Consider the following 24,135-nt stretch of genomic DNA (forward strand, 5'->3'; position numbering starts at 1 on the left):
CTAAAAAAAGGCCCCCTTTATGTTCTGCCGTACTTGTATTTCTACCGAGTAACCCTCGCACTGCCAGGTGACGTTGTTTTTCTTCTCTCTTTACATACGTTCATGTTGTCTGTGGAAATTCTTGCTTTGTACATTGACCTTGAGCATGTTTATTTTGACATACATATACTGCATACATAATCATACAAGCATGTGTTTGACGGGGCACGCTGTGCACAGGCCGCTCCAATGGACGAGACGGGACAGGTGCAGATTTTTCAGTTAAAAGCCACATATGGCGTTATAAACATTTTATAATCTAGTGGGCTGTGTGTACACAAAACATCTGTCTGTACTGAGAAATGCGTTACTGACGTCTGTATACTGTACGTGTAACGTTCAGCCAGGGCACAGGGCAGTGCTGTACATTAAGGAGGTCAATGCAATGACATGGGTTCTCTAGTGAAAGGGACCTGTCGCCGAATCTGACATGGTTGTGTTAGTGAATAATTGCATTCTCTATAATACGACAGTTCTTACAACACTGTGCTATGATGTCTCTCTTGTGTTCCTCCTGGAAATGTATGAATATATTAAGTTTTACTAGTGGAAGAGGGTTCACTCCACAGGCCGCAATGCAAGTATTTACAGCCATGTTCTACAGTTCCCTGCAAAGTGGATGAGATTCTGTCTAATTCCATCCACACACTGCAGGAAAAAATCTGCAGCAGAAAAGCTGTGTTTGCATATAGAAATAATGCAAAAAGTATGCAGAGGAAAACTCTGTAGAAACGGGACATAAAGGGATGCGTTTCTGCAGTGTGTTTTTCCGCAGAGGTTTTTTTTTTTTGTTTAATTTTGCTATGCATGGCCTTAGCTTTAGAATATATTGCCATGTTCTCACGGTGGAATTTGGGGCTGATTATGAGGTGGATTCCACCTTAAGATCAGCTGTAAATTTGATCTTGAATCTGCTTTTCCTTATAGGACCCTGAAAAATAAGCATGCGGCCGGATTGTACTGCGGATGCCACAGCTTATTCACACGCAAAAACCACGGTGCGATTATCCGATTCATCTGAGCTTAGTCAGCAAGTCAAAGCCATGGTGGAACGTGGAGAGAAATTTGAGATGGCGGTTTCTCTTCCCTTTCAGCCATGTGAACATTCCCTTAAGACTTTTCATGTTACACATATCTACACTAAACTTTGAGCCCGAGTCTCCATATACTACTACATGCTACTTGGAAACCCAACCCAAAATTCTCTTGAGAAGTAGAAAATAATTGCTATTTATATAACAAGTGGCTTTTCATCCTGCCTGATCTACTCTTAACAGATTTGGTGTTAGACTTTGCACAATTTTATTTTACACTTCTTTTAAAGTACTTAAGAGCTCATATATATAAGGTGCCATTCAGTCTAGCATAGACGTGTAATACTTAGAGCATTTATCATGTGAGAGAGCACATTATCTAATGGATGGCCAGAGAGCCCACCAAATAGCCCCCAAATGGGGCAAAAGCGCAGATATCACTGGTCCTAACTTTTGTCTGCTGGGGTGATGTTTGGTGGGTGCCTGTATATAAGACTCCTTGGCAAGATGTCTTCTGGATGCCTCAATAAAGATGCCTGGCCCAGTATCCCCGTTATAGCCACTGTGGAACATTAGTGACCCGTGAAAGGGGTTTTTATCTAGAATTTTTTAGTATTGTTATTTTATTAATTGTAAGCTGTCCTGTATTCACAGTATTATATGAATTCGGCTTATGGGGCACACAAGACCCCTGGTGTTTTTTGATTGGTGGGGATCCTATCTGGTCAGACAGTTATACCTTGTTGAAGAGGGGGTCATTTTTTATTTATCCCGACACCCTTTCGGATCCCTGGTCTTGTTAACGCTAGCAATATAGGTAGGTAAACTTACTGGGATAATACCCAATTGTACCATGTATGACGGGATGGATACAGGGTAAAAAATATTAATATCTATTTTCCAGGATGTAATTAGGAGAACAGTGCACTCTGTATGCTGCCCTCTAGGGACAGCCCCCTTTACATCATGCATGATGCGGAGTTTATTGCCAAATTAGTATTTCTATTCCAAAAGGAACAGATTCCCAGCTATGGACAGCGCTGTTTCGGTCTTTTGGACCTCCTCCGCATAGCGCAGGGATACTGATTTGGCAGAGTGAGAGACTATAGACCAGAGTCAGGGGATAATCATACACATTAGGGAGAGTGTGTGCCTACATGGGCCTACGGAGACTTACAAGTCATTCCTGCTCCGCTAGGGATTCTGGGTAAAAAAATATGCAAATCTATTCTTCAGGATGTAATTAGGAGAACAGTGCCTCTGTATGCTGCCCTCTAGGGACAGCCCCCTTAACATCATTTATGACTCAGTTAAAAAGCCATGATGCGGGGTTTATTGCCAAATTAGTATTTCTATTCCAAAAGGAACAGATTCCCAGCTATGGACAGTGCTGTTTCGGTCTTTTGGACCTCCTCAGCATAGCGCAGGGATACTGATTTGGCAGAGTGATGGATACAGACAGATATTTTTAGTACTGGTCATTGCTATACTACTTTTTAATCCTACTGATGGCATTGTTTTTGATGTGTATCGACTGTTCCTATATTGTGAAATAATTGAGGAATTATTAATGTTGTAGAAATACTAACAGTAGTTTTAGGACTAAAGGTCGCATTAATAGTACACCAGGACTCACTGCAGGCAAAGCATTCCTTGCTGTACATACTTTATACATTCTTCACATTTGTGGCTCCCTCCTCTCCGTAGTTTTATCCTTTCGGATAATCTGGATTTAATCTAGCGACACCTTGTTGCCATTCCAGTCCAGATTCTGGTGTGGGTAAAGCGGCTCTGTCTTTTCTTACTCTTTTTCAGCTAATTTAGCAGCTTTCACCCCATCACTTTGTAACAGGAATCTTTGAATGGCTTGAAGAAATTCCTCTGGGAGTCTTTCCAAAGTTAGTGGACACATGGTTGTGTGAATGGGGCTGTGTGTATGTGTGGTCTTAATGGTGTGTAGAGAAACAATCAATTTACTAGTGTGGTTTGCCTCTTGTTTTTACACCTTAATAGTCTGGTGCTTTGATATATATCACTTGTACAGTATATATTCCCGTTATTATGGGAAACATTAGTAAAAGCGATGGATGAAGAATTTGACAATCTCCATCAGCCCCTTAGACTTGAATGGAGCAGTGGGACTCAATAGTGCAGTAGGGACAAGGTGGAAGAGGTCCAGGAGCCTTGTTCTAGTGATCGGCGAGACCCCACTGATTAGACTTTTACTATCTAGATTCTAGACCAGTGGTTCTTAGCCTTGTTTGAGGTACCGAACCCACCAGTTTCATATGCACATTCACCGAACCCTTCTTTAGTGATAAATCAAATATGATTTATTTCCAAATTCAAGATATAGGTATATGTTTTTTTTACTGTTACGCAAAATGAACCGTGCATAGGGCCTAGGGTTCCATCGAACCCTGGTTAAGAACCACTATTCTAGAACTACCAAACGTGACAAAACTACTGTAGGCTATGGCCGCACATGGCATATCCTGCAATAGATCAACTGGCTGATTTTTTTTTTTTTTTTTTTTTGCTGCAGATTTAACCCCTGCGGCTAAAGTGTTTTTCCACCCTTACATTGCAAATGTTGAAAGCTACTGCAGAATCCACAGCAATAATAGTCTTGGTGTGGGTTCCAAACCTGCAAGAATTTTCCCCCAGTGTGCATAGTTTATTGCCCATCCACTTTACTGCCACTGTAATTTGCAGCAGTTTAGCCGTTTGTGATTCCAACAGTGGCTAACCCACTATAAACTGGCAGCGTGTATCCCCCATCTTATGCCTTGCTAGGTGGGCTACTACTTTCATTTTAAGACAGGGGAGAACTGCTGAAAGAAAATAACACTTTTTAACACTGTAATAAATTTATACTTGGCCTTGTATTTTAGTGGCTGGGGTCCAGGGTGTCAGTTCCCTGCAGATCTGACCCGATTCCCCCTTTAAAGGGGTTTTCCCAAACTAAAACTTTTAGTAACCTATCCTTAAGGATAGGTTCTCATTATCAGATCGTTGAATTTCTGTTCTCAGCAGCTATTATATAGAAAATGGAGCAGGAAGCAGACAGGTCTGTTTTGTGTAGTGGCCAGACCTACTTACTACAGATCAGGTTCACTTGAATGGGAACTAAGCTGCGGTGACTTTATTCAGCCACTACACTGAAAACAGAGAATGGAACTGGAAGCAGACAGCTCAGTGCTTCTGAGAGCTACTATTTGGTAGGGGTACCGGGGTCAGCCTGCCACCAATCTGTTACTGACGACCTATCTCTAGGATAGGCCTTAAACACCTTGTAAACTGTATTGCACGGTCAGCAGTTTAGAGGGATCGTAGTACAATGATTGATATAATTCTAGTGAATTATCTCCAGATTTTGATGGTTTATCGTAATTTTTTAAATTATTTTTTTAAAAATAAAATATCAATACTACACTCAGCCATGATGTATAAGCTCAGCACAATCTATAGGTGTTATATATATATATATATATATATATATATATATATATATATATGTCTATATTATTATTTTTTTTATTGTAGATTGTAAGCCCCCTATAGGGATCACAATGTACATTTTTTTCCTATTAGTATGTCTTTGTAGTATGGGAGGAAATCCATGTAAACATGGGGAGAACATACAAACTCCTTGTAGATGTGGTTCCTGGCAGGTTTCGAACCCAGGACTCCAGCGCTGCAGTGCTAACCACTGAGCCACCGTGTTGCCCCTCATATTATTATTTATTATGCTTACTTATATAGCGCCATCATATTATGCAGCGCTTTACAGACATTGACAATCCGTTTCCCATTAAGGGATCACAATCTACATTGCCTATCAGAATATCTTTGGAGAGTACCCAGAGGAAACCATTGCCCTTTGCTGCGTTCGTGTGCTTGTCTTGGCCGGTAGCTTTCAGATTATGCCACTTGCCTACGCTGTGAAGAAGTGTCTGAGATTGACACATTAGGTGCCACATTTTTTTGATAATATCTATTTCTGACACCTCCGCAGGCACCCGAGATTCACACTTAGTCAGTGACAAGCCTAGATATAGCTCTGTATACATATATATAACTCTCATTGTCACTGTGATGACTGACTGCATGTTTACAGATTGCACTGACCTGTATCACGACTGCAGGAAGCTTTCAGGATACCAGCCCAGCTCATATTTATGTGCAAACCAGTTGGTTATGTTTGGTTTTGTCTAATATCCCTCCATCCTTTAGTTGAAAGTCAATACAAACTGTATGTGTCTGTGAGTATTACTGCATTTACATATCAAAGCAACTGTATTACTGTATACCAGACTGTGCCCACATGCAGAACCACTGGTGCCAAGCTTCACATTGTCATTACTTACTCAGAGTAGATTCACACCTGCTTTTGTATTTTAGTTTTTCTGCTCCATCATAGTAACAAAAAAGCGATAATGACGCGCGTATCACATTGAAAGCAATAGGTAAAAAAGCCTCCCATTGAGTTCAATGGGTAGCGCGCGTAAGACCAAACCCATTGAAGTCAATGGGATTCTGTTTTACATCGCTCACTCTGACAAGTGTTTACGTGCCAGAATGAGCGGAGTGTTACTCCGTGTGAAAGCAGCCTTAGTGTGGTTAGGGGTGATCTGTGGGTCTCCTTGGTTTATGGGCCAGATGGAAGCTGCAATCTCAGTACTGATGCCAGTGCTTATGGGCCCTGGAGCGACTGCACCCCTCAATTTACATCCCTGGACCTTGGTCTCCCATGAACCTCTCCCAGGTTCTTGGTATTTACACTTTCTCTAATTATATGATCCAAATGTGAAAATGTAGAGGACAGATACTAGTCTGCAGGATAAATTCATATGCAGCAGTGCAAATTTATCATCCACATTGGGGGTCAATTTCCACTTTTTCATGGCATGTACAGTAAAATCATTCACTTTGTTTATACTGTAATACACTGTCTGTATACTTGGACAGAATATCAGCAGTGTATGGATCCTATATGGATAATGTATGGATAATATACACAGGGTGAGGGGCAACATGGCGGCTCAGTGGTTAGCACTGCAGCCTTGCAAGCGCTGGAATCCTGGGTTCGAATTCTGCCAGGAACAACATCTGCAAGGAGTTTGTATGTTCTCCCCGTGTTTGCGTGGATTTCCTCCCATTCTACAAAGACATACTGATAGAACAAAAAAATATGTACATTGTGATCCCTATATATGGGGCTCACAATCTACATTAAAAAAAATGTATATATACACACAGGGTGCTGGATTCGCCTATTGCCAGACTGTGAGCACGTGCCACACCAGACCTATGACCTAGGGATTTCTGACCTCTTGTTATGTATACTGTGACCTAGCAGTTGTCTTCTTACATGTAACAATGGCTATACTGCGCTGTTTACTGTCCTCAGGGAGAATTCTTAAGAAGTATGTGAACAGGTATTAGCTCAATCTGCATTAGCTGCCATACAAGTGAATGGTGGTTCGCCCTGTGCACATTCTCTTCGCCCCTTTCTTTCCCAGTACTAATCCTTTCACCACAATGCCGGCACTTTGTGGGATTGAATCGACTCATTTAATACAGGGAGTATTAGGCTGTGGAAACAGACGTAAAATAAACTGTCAGTGATCTGCGCTCTGATCTCTGGTGTCATGATATTAGCTGTACGCCAGGATTGTCCTCTGCTACATCTCTTCTTCTTGCTCATTCTTTACTGACTGTGGTTTCAAAATACAATAATTGTAATATCATAAAATAGTTGATATTGTAGTATTCATATAATGGATAGTTTGTGGCATATTTATCACAGACCCACACTGGTCTCTACGTCTGGGGTTCCTTAGCACCAGAAGATACCTGCTGGGCTATGATGTGCCTCAGCCAGTGACTTTCTGTGTGTTGAGAGATCCCAGAATGTAGCCACTGGGCAACATCAGAACGGGAACCGTGTCCGGGTTGGTGAAGAGGAGTACCTTTTTATGTTAGGCCCGGGTCACGTCTGCATTTGGGCCATTCCGTTCCTCTCTCCACATGAAAAATGCAGAGAGAAAAGTCCAGTAAAGCCACACAGACCCCATTATAGTCTATGGCAGTGATGGTGAACCTTTTAGAGACCGAGTGCCCAAACTGCAACCCAAAACCCACTAAATTATCATAAAGCACCAACACAGCAATTTAACCTTAAAACTGTGCAGATCCACAATTACAGACCCGCAAAATACGGTTGTGTGAATGGGGCTTTACACAGCTTTCAATTATACAAACAACTTTGTACTGCATTTGGCATCATTTTGAACAATTAATGTTCACTATTTACATTGCACAGATCTATTTTATAGGACCGTGCAATGTTATGAGCTGTAATAATATCACATGTCTGTTATAAAACAAATACTGTGTGATATAAATAGTAAAGGGACCCCACTCAGTCCAATCTGCTCCACAGAGGCCCCCACACAATCCAATCTGCTCCACAGTGGTCACCACACAGTACAATCTACTCCACAGATGGGTGCCCACAGAGAGGGCTCTGAGTTCCACCTCTGGCACCCGTGCTATAGGTTCTCCTATGGCACAGGTGCTTAGTTACCTAAGGAAACCTACGGATCCCATAAACTCTATGAGATCTGTGGGTTTCCTTAGGTAACTGCTTTTTTATACTGAGCAGGTTTTTGTTTGAGGGTCCCTGAACGGAAACCCATCCGCAGATGTGAATCGGGGCCTTAGGAAGGCAAATTTTTAGTATGTTCACTATGACATCTGATTTTTGAGGCAGATTCTGCCTTTGTGTCCTGTTTGGAGATATTGCTAACTTTTTGGGCAGGACTTGTACGAAAAAATTGTAGCATACCATACCTTGCTAACATTTAGAAATGGGTGTTTAGCAGGTGCACACATGGAGCTATGCAGGACTTGTTAGCAGGTGTCCTCAGGTGAGATCCATTGTTACCTTTGCTGTTTCGTTGCAGGCGGAGCATGCTTTCTGTTTCCAAGGGGTGAAGGTGCAAATTAGCTCTATCTGAACAAGGTGGATTCTTGGCGCTGCCAGTCCTGAGATATTTCAGGAATGCATTGTATGTGCACAACACTCCTAGCTGTACGGACACATTGCTGCGTACTACCGTCACACACACCTTCCGTGAAACTGCTGGTAGATGCTTGACGCAAAAGTTGCTTCTTCAAAGAGAAAGTCAATTGACAAACAAACTCGTGTGCCCAGCTTCAGGGCGTATGCCGGGGGTCTGAAACCTTTCTGTGGCTCTCTGCTACAGCTGGGCCTGCTTGGTGTTTTACCAGATACTTATGTTCTTAGACTTTGTAGTTTTCAAGGCGGGCACGGCGGGGTGGATTTATTACTCCTATGCTCAATGTATACAGTGTAGAATTAGGCTGGATTACATGTTGTGGCTATGGGACCATAGTGTGCTGTGCTTCACCATAGATTACTACAGATGGGTCAGAATTGGAGCACGTTTGTGCAGCGTATCTACTACATTGTGTACAACTTGTCACACAAAGAAGTCGCCTATACTAGTTATTCTGGTTATGCCATTTACCGGACAAGCCAGAATCTTACACGCTCAGTCCTTCTCTTTCCTGATATCTAAGGAAAGTCAGGAGACCCCCATACACATTAGATATATAGAGCTCCTTCTGACTCTCCCTCAGTGGCAGATTTTAGAGATGATATTGGGATTGGATGCTCGGATTTCATCAACTCGATCTTCTTGTTCTCTGGGGCATAATCTGCCACAAGAGCTGTCTGGCAGCAGCTTTGACCCCTCATCCATTCAGGCATGGCCAAGCATGCATGTGTACTGTATTGGCTGAAGGAACTTTCTGCCTACATCTTATGTTCATGGTCAGCAGAAGTTTGGCTGGAGTATCCTCAATATAACCTTACAAATTGACTTTATAGTAGGTTTTTTTGTAGTTGGTGTATTTCTAGTATACTGATTGGCTCTATAGATAAGGTTCTTCTTTGTGTTGCAGTACAGCTGTATGTGAATGGCGTCTTAGTGCCATGTGAGGTATCACTAGAACTTACAATTGCGGTGCTGTGTATTTCTTGAATATATTTTACATGCATGGTGTACTTTTTATATAGGCCATGGTCTAGATCAGGGCTAGGGAACGTTCAGCACTCCAGCTGCTGTGAAACTACAACTCCCAACATGCTCCATTCACTTCCATGGGAGTTCCGAGAACAGCAGAGCAAGTATGCATGCTGGGAGTTGTAGTTTTGCAACAGCTGAAGAGCCAAGGGTCCCTACCCCTGTTCTATGTACTGGGTATATGCATGGCTTTATACTCCATGTAAGTGTCCTTTGTTTCTGTAGAGATATTACATATATTTTTCATTTGGCAAGATTTCTATCATAATAGTAAAATAACTCCATTCTTCATCTTACTTACATTTCCCAGAAGTACATAGATCCAGGCTGCCCCGCTTGGTGTAAGACCGCCTGTAGTATTTCTTATGTGTCTTGTCCCATCCATTGCAGCACCTTTGTTGTTACCAGACCCTTTCTATTGAGGGGGGGTCTCTGTAATTCCTAGATTTGATGTCATGGAGATCAGCTGATGTCATGGAGATCTGCACATGTGGTGCACTGACAGAGCCTGCCCCGGGGGATGGTTCGCCAGGCGTAACTAATGAGTGGCCCCAGGTTGGACGCTGCAGCTGCAAGTACTGTCAGATCTTGCTTATAACGGTATATACCCCAGAGGAGGAGGCGGTGGGGGAGGTTCACAGTAACGCACTCAATGTGTTTCCATTGTAATGTTTTCTGCTTCTGGCTTTTGTCTGAGCAACACATGGGAGTCTGTAAATGACAGCTCTAGATTATTGCCCCCTCCTGTCAGACAGGTCACTGGGGGGCAGCTGTACAGACCCTCCCAGCAAGGACTGACTGGCTGTCTGCACAAGAACAATGACACTTTCATTTCCAAGCGTCAGATTTACAGTCAGACAGCGGCATGGTGTTAGTTACACAAGGAGTTAACACGCTGCACAGGTGACATTGTTGACTTTTTGCTTCATGTGCGGTTCAAGCACTTTAGGGGTCATTTATACAAGTATAATGGAAAACTGATGCTATTGCCTATTGTAACCAGTAAGATGCATGCTGTGGTGTATGATTCTCATACTGTGTTTTAGCTTGGGGGTCACTTCCCGCAGGTATTACAGCAAGAAGAATCAAGAATTTACTGCTGCCAGTAGACGTCCATGAACTCCGCAAACCTTCATAGTTGTCCCGTCTTTGGACCCATCTCTTTCGGGCCGCAGTGATATCACGTCTGCAGCCGGTCACTGACCGCAGTCTTGTGCTGTACATGTTGACATTAATGCTATTAATGCTAGGGCTAGTGATTGACTGCAGATGGCTTGTATTAAGGTAATAAGTTTTTGGGGTTTTTGCATTTTCTTCCTCTGGACTAGATTAGCCCATCCATAGACTGTTATAGGTCCAGAGTTTCACTTGTCTAAGGATCTATTAAGTCATTTCTTTTCCTCATTTTTCATTGTATGTTGTATTAAAGAGGTTTTTCCTACAGGATAAGCGATGCGTGTCTGGTAGAGATTTCATTTTTAGGGCCTCCCACTGATGGAGACCAGCAGGGTCTAGCGCCTTGTTATGACTGCAGCCGCAGGTTACAACTCTGATGCTACATTCATGTCTATGAGACTGCCAAAGCCAAGTTCAGCTCTCTGCTATCTTTAATAGTTCCTTAGATATGAACAGAGTGGGCATGCTTGACTTCTTCACCATTTATACAGGGGGATATGGGGATACCGATTCTGTGGATAGGTGATAGAAGTTAAAAAGTTTGCGCACCCTTTAAGTTCTTCTATCTTCTTATAGAACAGTATATGGGGGTGGCTACCAGGTAAAAGTATGGTTTGTTGAAGGTAGAATACAGGGTAACAAGTATTGAGAACTGGATTGAGGGCCCTCCTTGTAGCAGCCGAGGTCGGAGATATAAATCAAGCTAAGCAGCATTCTTATTTCTGTGTACTGTATTCCCTGGAGGCTTTATGACTATTATTATATTACGTACCTTTGTAAGAGTAGGTTGGGAAAAAAATTGGGCTGTGTGCGCAGACAAGTCCAAAAGCAGAGGAGGCTAGGATATGCAAGTTCTCTGCCACTTCCTAAATGTAGTACAAAGGTGTATATATTTGTAATATACAATGTATAAGCTTTTATTCCTGAAACCAGAACACCCCTTTAAGTAAGACTAAGTTCTTTGCGAAAGCTTCAAGGGGTTTTCTGCAACGTTCCATATTGATGGCTTGTACTGAAGACGACCATACACATTTAATGTCAGCTGGACCCTCCTCATGACTTTCCCCTAGTGGCCGGTACACTGGAGAAAAGGATCAGCCTGTTGGATATCAACATGTCTGATCCTTTTGTTCTCAGGGAGGGATAATACACTGCCAGTAATGCCTGGCAGAAACTTTCTTCTCCTTCTTTTTATTCAGAACATATGCATGCTCGGCTCTGGTGTGGGGGATTGGGGATAGGTGTTGGCCGAATGAGCATTTGTCCTCCACTAGCTATAGCGTATAGTCTGTATACTTACCCCTTGTGTCAGCTGCTTAATGAGGAGTTGGATTTGGACAAACATAAGCCACCATTGAAGATTTATTATTAATATTGCAGTGCTTAAAAAAGACCTCGGTATTCTTATCTAAGGAAGTTGAGGAGTCTTAGCTTCAGTTTTGTAATGTTTACATTATTCTTTGCATAGGTCAAAAGTCATAAGTGATGTAGTGAAATGCATGGTAAGATAGTGTGGATGAGGCCCGATACCCGGCTTGTCGTGTGTAGACAGAGTTATCTCTCTGCAAAGTGGTAACAGAAGGTTTCATTTTTGCATCTGTTTGACAGCAATGGCTTCCATAAAACAAGCAGTTTACTGCCACAGTATCCACATTGGATACCTCTGTGTCAACAAAACAAACTATTTCACAAGGGCAATGGAAACTTTAGACCCTGATTTATTGGAAACAGCACATATGTGATCCCTGTTTCCTGTGTCCCCTCTGGTAAGATTTCTACTGGCCAAATTGTTTTCTCCTTTCCCAGCCTGATTCACACCATTTATTGGCCACGTGTGAGCGGCCGATCCAGATGTTCCTCTGCCAGTACAAGTCACGCTGATCTGTCATTGTGCAAATGTGACATGAGGCCGAATGTCTGGGCAGACTCTATTGGTATGTACGAACTCATAGTGCCCTCTATCAGGATCCACCCACAGGTCACAACTTCAGCCTTGCTCTTATCTTTTGTTTGCCATACAAATAGTAGAGAACTGTGCTACAACTAACGATGGGAAGGCTGTTCCAGTTTTTATTTTATATTATATTTCATACCATTAATAGTATTATACACACTTCTGAAACTTTTTGGACACTTTAAAGAGAAAAAAAAAAGTTTTCAGAACTACTTTGATACAGTGAGATCTTTACAAGTAGGTGTTTTGGCAATTATTTTTCAGAATTAAAGAAAGTGTAAAATTAGAAACTTGCTTTTTTGGCTATTGGTTCAGTGGAAGGGTTAATTTGTCAGTCTCCCCCCCCCCCCCCCCCTCATTTTATTTCATTCTAGAAGAAGGACCTGGCTTCCCGCGGATATATTAAAACCTGGTATAAAGCTGTGTATATGTCAAGACTCAAGAACCTGCAAGTTTACATTGATCCATAAGCGTGATGCAATCATGTGTATCTCAATTTGGATATCAGTGAAAAACCTGCATTCAGTTGTTATGGAAACCTGGAGTAAAGCTGTGTGTATGTGACCTTGTGTAAAAGTCTCTTTCCCAGCGACCTGCCCCTTTAAAGTTGACCTACAGCAGTGAAGAGAAATGGCTGTGTTGTTATGGAAAACTGGATATAAGTTGTGTGCACATGGAGACTAATACCTGCAAGCTTCTATTGGCTGATAAGTGACATGTGACCGTGTGTATAGCAATTGGAATATGAGTGAAAGAATTACAGACTTCTATTGGCTAATTTTGGGAATACTGTATCTAAGGGAACGTCCTAGAGAGTGGAGACCCGGTCTAAAACCTTCCCGGAAACCTGATGTACCCGTGTGCCAAGTTTGGTGAAGATCGGTCCAGTCGTTTGGTCGTGCATAAAGAACAGAGAGTAACTCGATGGACTAGATGCATTGCTACAAATATAAATTTACGGCACTTGTAGGTTAGGAAGCAGCATACAGTCTGATTTAGATGACTGATCTGTTCATGTGCTGTCCAAATTTGCATGTACTAGACTTGATCAGCACATGGATTCATTGTCATGGACTGCATAAAATCATGTGTTTGTGAGGATGCGGATGGAATACCTCATGTCAATGTGTAATTCAAGGTTTGCTCAGACTTCACACTGAATACTTGTGAACCTGCAGCCGATTTTTATTATTGTTATTATTATTATCAATAATAATAATAATCATCATCTGTGGATTGCAGAGGTACCATGGAAGATTAAAGAAAAATGCTGTGTGAATAATCCCTAAAATGATTATGATCAACATGAATGGTGGAATGGCAGACTAAGGCTGGATTCACACTAACGCCAGACTCTCTGTAGGAGAATCCACCACAGAATCCGCTTAAAATCGGTGGAGAGAAAAGTCCTGCAAGGATGACTTTTCTCTCCGACAGTTTCTCCCACCGGACCCCATTGTAGTCTATACGGTCCACATGTAACCTCTTTTTAAGTGGACAAGATTTTGGGTTGTATAGGGACCTGAAAGAGGGAAACCTAAACCCTAGTGTGAACCTACTAGCATACACTGAATCCAAAAAAACTCAGACAATAGATTTGCACAAAATCGCAAATCATTGTCAAATTTGGCCGATCGTTCCATACATGTAGTATCTGTCAACACACCTCAGGGATCATTTTCAGACTTGGGAAGTGTTTTACTCAATAAATTGCTTTATCTATCTTGCTCTATTTGTCAGATACAGCTAGATTGCTCTCCTCAGTCTTGGTTGCCCAGGTTTTCCAGACCAGTTCTCAGTTAGTCCCTGCTCTCAGCCATATATATTCTCTTCTCTCCCTCTCTCTATATACCACTTTCAATTTTTGAGCCCTGAGTTCTAGTAAAGTTTCTTGAGCAGTGCTCCTCTTCTTATTTGTGTATATAAATTTCAGAAAGAATCGTGACATTTACAACTAGCAGAAGCTCAGTGCTGGAATGAGCTGAAAAGCTAGAACAGAATTGGAGAGGAGACACGAGGGCAAGTGAGATCCTGAGATTTCTGGCAACAACTTACTCCCTATGTATATTCTCTGTTGAGCTGAGCATGCTAGTATATTGGGGAAGAATAGGTGTCTGTTCTCTACCTAAACTGTATGACCACCTCTGAGTATAGATCAGGAAATATGTAGAATGGCGCTGCTGTAGTTTTACGTCTCCACGGCGTACAATACCTGATTGATGTCTTATAATTAGTCTATACTTATGCTGATCTGTAAGGAGGAGTCGGGATCAAAGGCAAGGTTTTTTTTCTTCATCTCCGTGTAGCCTATTTTTCTATTTCCATGGTCTCAAAGCATCGTCTGTCTTTAACCCTTCCTGATGTGGCCTAGTTGTCCTCCATGCCTGTTTTGCACAAGAGTGGCTATGTCAGTAGTTCCAGTCTAGTGTGAAGTCTTCTCTTTTGTCTTTCGGGAGAAACATTTGATGTGATCCGTGTTTAGTGATGAGAAAGTGGTTCAATCACAATCTCCATTCTTTGTTTCAGGGCATGAAAGCCATTCTTACTCCCCTTGATTCCCCCATGTCTCTTGCACAGTATGCTTATTGATTGTCGTTCGCCCCTCCTTATCCATTGCTTAGCCCTTTCCTTATTAGTAGGTTAGGTCTATATAGTGAGTGTTACTTTCACTGTCTTAGCACTTTCTTGGTGCGGATGCTCAGCGAACGCTCCAGGGAGATCATATCACGGCCACGTCTGGGACAGAGTCTGCACAACAAGATTCAGAGCTGCCTAACCTGGGGGAGGGAGGCGAAAGCGAGTGATCTAGAGAAGAAAACGAATTTGTGAAACCCCACTCCCCACCCTACTCTTTGAACACAGGATGAGAATATTCCCTTCTCTCCCTGTAACCACTAAATGTAATAATGGCAGTGATCAAAAAGGACACATGAAACTGGTTGAATGACACAAGTATACAAGTCTGAAACTTAAAGCTCCTTAGACACCTCAAGAGTCTGCACCTGCACTTTCCTATTGGCGTTTATTGTACTCCGCGTACTGTGACATAAGCCATAGTCATCCAAGAGATGAGAGGACAAGATAGTTATTGGCATGCAGAAATATATTATTAGGATACACAGAAACTATTTTGAAGGTAAGATCCGCAGCTCTTGTTCGTTGATAAAAAATAACTTTTATTGCTTCATTTAAAAATTGGTAAAGACACCATAACGTACAAGTGAAAAAAGATTAGAAAAAACATGAAAGTGAATTAAAAACCGCAATAACTACATATTAGGCTGACTGACGCGTTTCGAGACACAAAAACGGTCTCTTATTCATAGTCTTGTAAAGGCATTTACAAGACTATGAATAAGAGACCGTTTTTGTGTCTCGAAACGCGTCAGTCAGCCTAATATGTAGTTATTGCGGTTTTTAATTCACTTTCATGTTTTTTCTAATCTTTTTTCACTTGTACGTTATGGTGTCTTTACCAATTTTTAAATGAAGCAATAAAAGTTATTTTTTATCAACGAACAAGAGCTGCGGATCTTACCTTCAAAATAGTTTCTGTCTTTCCTCTTCCTCCTCAAGTCCGGGAGAAATAGATCGTGCACCTTGCTTCGGGATATGGTGAGCTTTTACATTTGACTTTATTTGGAATATTATTAGGATGGAAAAGGAAAATCTATTCTAAATTAAAAATGTGTTGCCCTAGATAATAGGGATCTTATTATGATTACATTTTATTGTAAAATTACAATAATCAGAAGTCTGATAATCCACAAATTTTAATCATTCGGAATCATTTGTTGCTTCATAGAAGGGTGCAGTAGCTGGAAAGAAACTCTCCAAAGGGCTCATTTACCTGGTGACAAAAATGGTAATATATTGACACTGATTCACAAGGGTAAGGCACAGTTTGCCTCAGGTGACCCTAAATTATCTTTTTATAGGGCTGGGTTCTGGTGACAGACTCCCAGTAAGAAGTTTATGCTAGCTGGAGCGCATTAGGCAATACATTGCATAGTTTTCAGACCACCTCTGCATTCTAGTAGTAGTGGCCGGGCTGGTGCCCTCAGTCGCTGTTTCCAGCCATCTATGTTGTCTTCACTATGCTTGAAAAATAATTGAGCCCTGTGTCGGCTCTGTAATGTGCATGTATCTGCTTGGCCATCAGCGCCATGATCAGCGCCTCTGTTGTCTCTGTACGTAGCAGCATGTGGCCTAGTCTTGTGAGCATTCTGCGTCCTCGGACTGTCCATAAGCCTGTCTACTCAATGTATCCAAGAAGTAGAGGGGAGAGGTGACACAAGAACAGGTGAAACTCTGAAATGGGTAAACATTTTGTCCTATTTATATGACTGAGAGGGAAAGTTCCTTCTGTAGTCTGTTGACTTATATCCAGACGGACACAAGACAGAGGAGGGTTACATGACTGAGCCTCTGGATTTAATTTCATTACATACAATTTTCTCAGTTTTAATGATGGTATAATCCAAAATAGGACCAAGGAAGTATCGGGGGTATTTTCTGTGTTTAATACTTCAGCGATGGGTTGACTCATGAAGGCAGCCACGTTCCTTATTGGGGTATATGGGCATCATGCATATGCCTCCTGTTCTGGCAGCCTCAAGGGCTCGGCTGCTGATTGTAATAGGGGAGGGGGCTCAGCGGCAGATTGTAATGGGGGTGTGGTCTCTGCTGCTGATTCTAATAGAGAAGGGGGCTTGGTGGCTGACTGTAATAGGGGAGGGAGCTCGACTGCTGATTGTTATAGGGGATGGGGCTCGGCTGCTGATTGTAATAAGGGAAGGGTCTCTGCTGCTGATTGTAATAGAGGAGGGGGCTCTGTAGCTGATTGTTATAGGGGAGGGGGCTCTGTAGCTGATTGTTATAGGGGAGGGGGCTCTGTAGCTGATTGTTGTAGAGGAGGGGTCTCTGTAGCTGATTGTTATAGGGGAAGGGGCTGTGCATATAATTGTAATAGGGGAAGGGTCTCTGCTTCTGATTTGCAATAGGGGAGGTTATTGGTGGCTGATTGTAATAGGGGCGGGGGCTCTGCAGCTTATTGTAAAAGTGGATGGGGCTCGGCTGCTGATTGTAATAGGGGGGCTCTGCTGATGATTGTAATGGGGGGGGGGGGGGCTTGGCGACTTAGATAGTAATCAGATTCACTATCTGAAAAATCCAGCCAGTGATTAGAAATTCGCTTTCTGTAAGCCCGATCTTATGCCGGTGCTCAGGTCACACTATCACTTCTTTAAACATCGCTGCCCATTCCATTTCCATTCCGTCGTGTCATTGATTTTCTTTATTTTTTGTTTTGTTCTCCTCCCCATCAGTCCTGTGCTCAGGACTGCGCCCACATCTTAGCAATATGCACCTTGAAAGCAAACACACAAAGTCCTGACCTTGCATTTGGGCTCAGAGTGTTTGCTCATCATGTCTAATTTAGGCAACTTGTTCCTGTAATGTTTTAGTTCTTGTAAGTACAGATGGAGAACTTGCGGTGTAATGAAAGCGCCAGCAGTGTTTTGTTTAGAGTTTGTTGCCGAGTTGGATAATGGGAGATCTACTTTGCAGCCAGTAAGGAGGATGACTTGAATCCTGGACAGGCTGGAAGTATTACAAAAGTCTATGGCTGTTCCAGCTGTGGATTTGGGTCCTGACAGACATTGCTTTACTCATCTCTTCCAAGTGGGTGTGAGGCGTGAAGGGATATGTCTTTAATTCACGTACTTTGGCCCAGGGTGAGCAGCATTGTGGGTAAATTGCTAATTATTCTGCCAGCATCCCTACAATGTCAGGTCGCTGACTGATCTACTTCTCTAATCATCTGCCCTGTTAATGCCGCTGGAGAACGAGAAGAGTTTTTGTAAATTACGGGGTTAAACGTGCACCAATAAAGCCTGGGGTCTTACATCTCTTATTTAATGTTCTGCATAACTTAGCATTCACCTTGATGTTCATCATTAGAGAAATTGTGCTCCCTAAGGCTCCTGAGTTATTGCATATTTTTATACGTGCCACTAAGAGGTCGGTGTTGTTTTACCATAATCCTATGTGAAAATGTAGAGCAAAAGCAGGGCATGAAGTGGAAAATATGCACCCAGTGCCCCCCTGTTATTGTGCCTGGAGGGTGCTTTCTAAATTTGATTTTGCAAAGAATGTTTGACTGTCTATACTGCTATCCTATAGTGAGGTCCGTAGAGCTCTTCTAATGGGGTATCGATGTTTTATTTTGCAGATGCCTTTGTAAATAGTCAGGAATGGACGCTAAGCCGAGCGGTGCCAGAGCTCAAAGTGGTAAGTAGCAAATCATTACATATTGTGTATTTTCTGTTGGCGTGAAGTACACATACATATGCACACCATAAAATGAAGTCAGCAGGACACGCTCACTATGGCAGTGTTATGTGTATGGGGAGCACCTGACTGTCCCATGACCATAGATTTATGAGGTATTGGACATTTTGGTTTTCAAGTTGTCCAATCCTTTCTCCTTGTAGGGATTGAACTGCTGCAAGTCTTATAGTGGCTTCTATTTCTCCCCATACACACATGGATAAGTGGGATTGTTTCTGGTATAGTTGAGAGGGGAACTACTAATCAAACAAGTTATGTCCATTATTGCTGCCTGACTCCTGTTCCTGCTTGTCCCTGGGTTCCTACCGGGGATACCCTCCTGCCTCCATTTTCCACCCAGTTCTCACCCACTAGCAATTTTCTCCTGCCCCTTACTTCTAGTTGCCTGAGAAAGGGTTGACTTCAGCTCAAAACGTTAGCTGAAATGTGACTGTATTATGAGAATTTGTATATTTATGCGGCTTCAACCCAATGTACATCATGGAATGTTTATACAATGGATTAAATAAGCAGGCTGAGAAAACCAATCGGAGTGCGACCAAATTATCAGAAATACACTATGTTGAGTATTGATGCCCAACTTTAGTCTTTCCAGTGGGAGAAAAAAAATCACAAATCGATAACTGCTGACCCTCCCTCTCCCCTCCCAATACTTCCTGGACCCCCGCCGGCCTGGTCTCTACACCCTAAATCCTAACTCTACACACAGGAAATGTCCGCGCAGCCAATCACTGATATAGTGGTCATCCATCTTGGCCAGTGATTGGCTACGTAGCCGTTTCCTGTGTGTTTAGATGGAACCATTATTTTTTTGTAACCTTCTCTGAGCCTTTTGACATCAGTTTTCCCATTGAAATAGTCTTCTAAGGATCTGGTATCTAAAATATGTGCCTTGGTTTTTTTTTCCCTAATGGATTAAAATAGTAGAATTGACATGAATCTTTGAATCTTCTGTAAACCTGACCAGACAACTCTCTTCATAGCGATATAGATTATAAAGCTGAATCTACAGCCACATCCTAATAAGTACATTAATGACAGTATTAAAGTGGTATTCCCACCTCAGACATGTATGGCATATCTATACATCTATCTCCTGGACAGAGTACCTGCCTAGAAAGCCACGTCCTGCCAGGGAATGAATGGAAAAGTGTGTGTTTGCGCGGTATAAGTGGGAATACCCCACTTGTAAACCAATGAATAGAAATTAATTGATGTGGCAGAAAATGTAACCCAAGCAGGAATCACAAGTGTAAAGGAAGTGTTTGTACCAGAACAGTGACCTCGTCAACATTTACATTGCCCCCATTTTTGATCATTGCAAGTATCTAGAGCCTTGTCCCCCTTACTTCTATAGGACGTGTCTGTAATTCCATCACATGGTCGCTATGAAATAAATTTGGTGCAATGTAAACAGTGAAGAGATCAATGCACTCGTACAAGCACTACACCTTTAAACAGCTGATCAGTAGGGGTCTTGGATGTTGAACTCACAAATCATTTATTTCTGACCTATTTTGTGGACAGGTCATTAAAGGGGTATTCCCATAACCCTTGTTCACCAACCTTCAGGCTCTGTGCTCTGTTCACTTCCTGGTTTTCTGGGCACATTGGTGGGCGGGGTTTCACTTGCTCTGCTATCTGCTATGTTTACAGTTAGTAATGAGGGAATGGTTGTAAATGCATTACTACAGTATGAAGCTGATGTATAGAGGCTGATGTAGCAGAGCTGGATTTGAGTCAGTTTGCATTACATACAGAGGTACGGGACTCCCTATCTCAGCCCTTATCAGCCAAATTCAATTAAATCGGCTGAGAAGTGGAAGAGCTGAAGATAGAGTTTAGAAGTCCTGGAGCTTTCACCTCCCCCCTCCCTTATCTGAGGAGCTCCGGTACTTGTCATACATAAGCAGCACTCAGCCCCTCCCTCTCCCCTCCCTCTCTCCCTGAGAGCAGGCAGCTACCTCACATGGCCATAGAAACACAGTGTCAACATTGAAGTGAATAAATTAAGATAGCGGCCAAACAAAGCAGTTTTGCTAAAGCAATGCATTTAGGAAAAGTCTTAAATCCACATAAACTATCAGTATAGATAGGATCCTTGTTATGGGACAACCCCTTTAATACAAAAGAACTGGACAAGCCTTTTAAGATGTACAGGTCTCATATATGACACCTGAACTAAATAGAGTAAATGTTTCCCTGATCTATATGCCAGTAAATATACCACTTGCTGCTTGATAAATATGTGATAAATGATAAATACTTAGGGTTTCAGTAGCTGGACCATTGGTCACTCTGTATCTCTATTTGCTTTCATGAAAATGCTTTTTATAACCCTTTTATTAATTCTAAACTTTTTAAAGGGTGTAAGAAATTAAAGTATCTACAGAAAATGTTATAAAATGACAAATCAACCTCTGCTACAGTGCTGGTGCCCCAGTGGTCCCCATCAGGGCTTGCTTCATTTTCCTGCACTATTTACTGGCCTTAGAAGTCATATGCTATCCATACATCACCATTGTGGCCAGTGACTGGGTGTCTTATGTATGACATGTCATCACTGCTAGTAAGTAAATAAAACACCACGAGGACCCCCCAGAGCATCAGTGTAGGAGTGGCCGGGAGGATCCAACAAATAAATAGTGATTGGGTTGTTATATTATAACATTTAAGTGCCCCAATTCCACAATTGCAAAAATCTTGATGTGACCCCCTTTGTGTTTTGTGCTTTCTGCACTGACCATTGCTGGTCCCCTTCTCTCTGCTCTCAGTCATTGTGCATCTAATTGGGAGACATCAGATCTGTCTTAGAGCGCAGAGGAAGGGCGCAGGGGTGTTCTGAGCACCTACATAAATAACCTCCAGGGCACCAATGACCATGCAAACGGAGTGAACTCCACTCCAGGTATGTTTACACTGCTCACCCTGTCCTTTAGTTAGTGCTGTCAGCAGTTTTTAGGGGTCAGAGCCGCTGACAGACTCGATTTTTAGCTTTTTCTGACAGTTTTCCATCTTGTACAGTCCAGGGATAAAGCTGAGCAATGCCTTTGGAACAGTGAACGTCATACACCATTGCAATTGAAAGCTCCTAGGTCACCCAGGGAACATTGAAGTTGGCACAAGAATAAGGTTTCTTTGTAAATCGAGCATTTTACAGACATTTCTTGGAGCATTAATCGCTGTAAATTGATTCATTTCTAATATAATAAAATCTAAAAGTAGAATATAATGGACTAAGCCTGAGAGGTCTGCTGTGTGGTGCTGTATTTGTCAACCCTTCATTGTATTAATTTTCTTCCTGTAGACTCCAGTTCTGTTCCATCTGTAAATCATTACATCTTCTCACTCTTGCACAGTGGTTATTTCATTACATTGGAAAGCTGGAGAGAATTACTTAAGATTTCTGAGCCAATCACTTAATCCAGGAGCCAGGAAAAAGCTGAATCCATGTGGATGTATGGAAAGAATGGCTAGATAGCGAGTTCCCAGGCCTGGTAGAGGATTTATATGATGGCGTCCAGGCATTCATGCAGGGAGAATAGGGATGCTACTGGACTATTGCCTGTAAGGCAGCCACATACTTTAGTAGGAAAGTCCCACATTTGTCAAGGATTTCAGTAAGGCTACAAGCACAGTGGTCTATAACCAAAAAAATACTGTCCTTGCATTACACGAGCACCACAAAACTGGAATCCGCGGGGCAACACGGTGTTGCACTTCAACACGGTGTTAGCACTGCAGCCTTGCAGCCCTAGAGTCCTGGGTTCGAATCCTGCCAAGAAAAACATCTGCAAGGAGTTTGTTTTTTTTCTCTCCGTGTTTGTGTGGATTTCCTCCCATTCTACAAACACATACTGATAGGGAAAAAAATGTACATTGTGATACCTATAATGGGGTTCACAATCTAGATTAAAAAATACTGCAAAAAACTGGAATCCGCATTCTCGCCAGTCCTGTGCAAAGGCTTACCTGGCCCCCCCACTGATCTTTATACTTGGCTCCCGAGGTGACGTATCGACATGCTATGGCTGCAACCTCTGATTGGTTTCACCAGTCGGGTATTAACCCAACAGGTCATCCCTGGAGAGCCGGGTTGTGGAGACCAGGTAAACAGAGGATAGTAAGGCATGTATACTGATGTTTTTGGTTTTACACAATATTCCGGACTTGTGGATTTTGCTGTGAAGGAGAAACCAAACAGATCTGTGTCCACAGGTTGACATTCACGTCTTATTAACAAGAAAACTCCCTTATTTATTGCGGCTCTATTGAATTGAGTAATACATTGGTGGTTGTTCTAGAAATATGCCATCACATCTAGAAGGAAAGCCCTTTTCTTATGGTAAACATCTCATTTACTTCTGACTGTCTAATCTTTCAGGGCATTGTGGGAAATCTAGCAAGTGGGAAGTCAGCCTTGGTACATCGGTATCTCACGGGTACTTATGTGCAAGAGGAGTCACCTGAAGGTAAGTGGAAATAATACCTCCTACCATGTGTAATGAGTGTTACAATGACGCCCCACAGAATAGGGAGATTTCCCCATGTGTCCTTAGAGGCCTGCGGTACCCCATAGCCTAGAAATCCCCCTGACATGTCCTTGTTATAGGCACAGTAGCAGTCCTGATCACACATCTAGCGCCTACCTACTAACATAACAGCCCCCAAATCTTGACTTTTAAGCTGTGCCCCCTCAGAACGACCCCGCAGTGTCCATATTTTGGGCACGTTTGCATACTATACATCCATTTATAATCTTGGCACCTGGTTTTATTATCCATCTAAGTGGGACATTACATTTGGGAGATATTTGGGTTGGCTGTCATGCAGGAGACGTCATTCCAGTTTAGCCATATTCTTCTTATTTTAAGTCCATTGAGGACACAGAGCAACATTTAGTCACCGCACAGTAACATGTCATGTATTGACACCCGCCATGCACATAACACCATTCTGATCAGACTGCTTTTTAGCTACTTTTTGGCATGTTCTCCCTGTAATACTTGGTTCCTTTTGCTCTGCTTGTCATGTGTGAGGGACACGGGCGCTTTCTGCCTCTGTGTCTTGTATATTATGTGCATCCTTGGCTGGTCTTTGATTGTCTAAGTTCCTTCTTTCCCTCACTGCTTGTCCCATTGGTTCTTTACAGATATGGATGCAGGTAAATATTCACTCCCTACGGGCTGAGGAGACAGAGAGGCGGCTGAGATATCTGACGTAGAGTTGACTCCTCCTTCTGTGTTTCTTCATCTCTCTCTATTCTTCCTTTGCATCTCCTAGTTTCGGTTACTTCCATCCCACTCCCTTCCTGGTGTTGCCTGATAGATTCTGTGTCATGTAGTAGCTTCATTTGTCTATTGTTACATTGCGTCTTTGGGAATTGTTCCACACTCCGAATGAAAACTGAATAATGGCCGTAATTCTGACCTAGCCGTCATTGTGTGTTTTTGCGTGTCTGAGA

The 24,135-nt window shown here is 42.4% G+C and overlaps 1 protein-coding gene across 8 annotated transcripts in view; it reads left to right on the plus strand.

Moving 5' to 3' along the window:
- The window catches only part of AGAP1 (ArfGAP with GTPase domain, ankyrin repeat and PH domain 1), a 307,085-nt gene that overhangs the window by 152,606 nt on the left and 130,344 nt on the right, over nt 1-24,135 (plus strand). For 4 of the 8 annotated variants that reach the window (XM_075283916.1, XM_075283915.1, XM_075283911.1 and 1 more), the window contains 3 exons: nt 18,553-18,611; nt 23,056-23,143; nt 23,824-23,835. In XM_075283916.1, the coding sequence (XP_075140017.1) occupies nt 18,553-18,611; nt 23,056-23,143; nt 23,824-23,835 (159 nt within the window). The remainder of the gene's footprint in view (nt 1-18,552; nt 18,612-23,055; nt 23,144-23,823; nt 23,836-24,135) is intronic. The other 4 variants (XM_075283917.1, XM_075283918.1, XM_075283912.1 and 1 more) reach the window with 1 other exon arrangement.

This window comes from Leptodactylus fuscus, chromosome 8 (assembly GCF_031893055.1).
Source record: "Leptodactylus fuscus isolate aLepFus1 chromosome 8, aLepFus1.hap2, whole genome shotgun sequence".
NCBI classification, from domain to species: Eukaryota; Metazoa; Chordata; class Amphibia; order Anura; family Leptodactylidae; genus Leptodactylus; species Leptodactylus fuscus.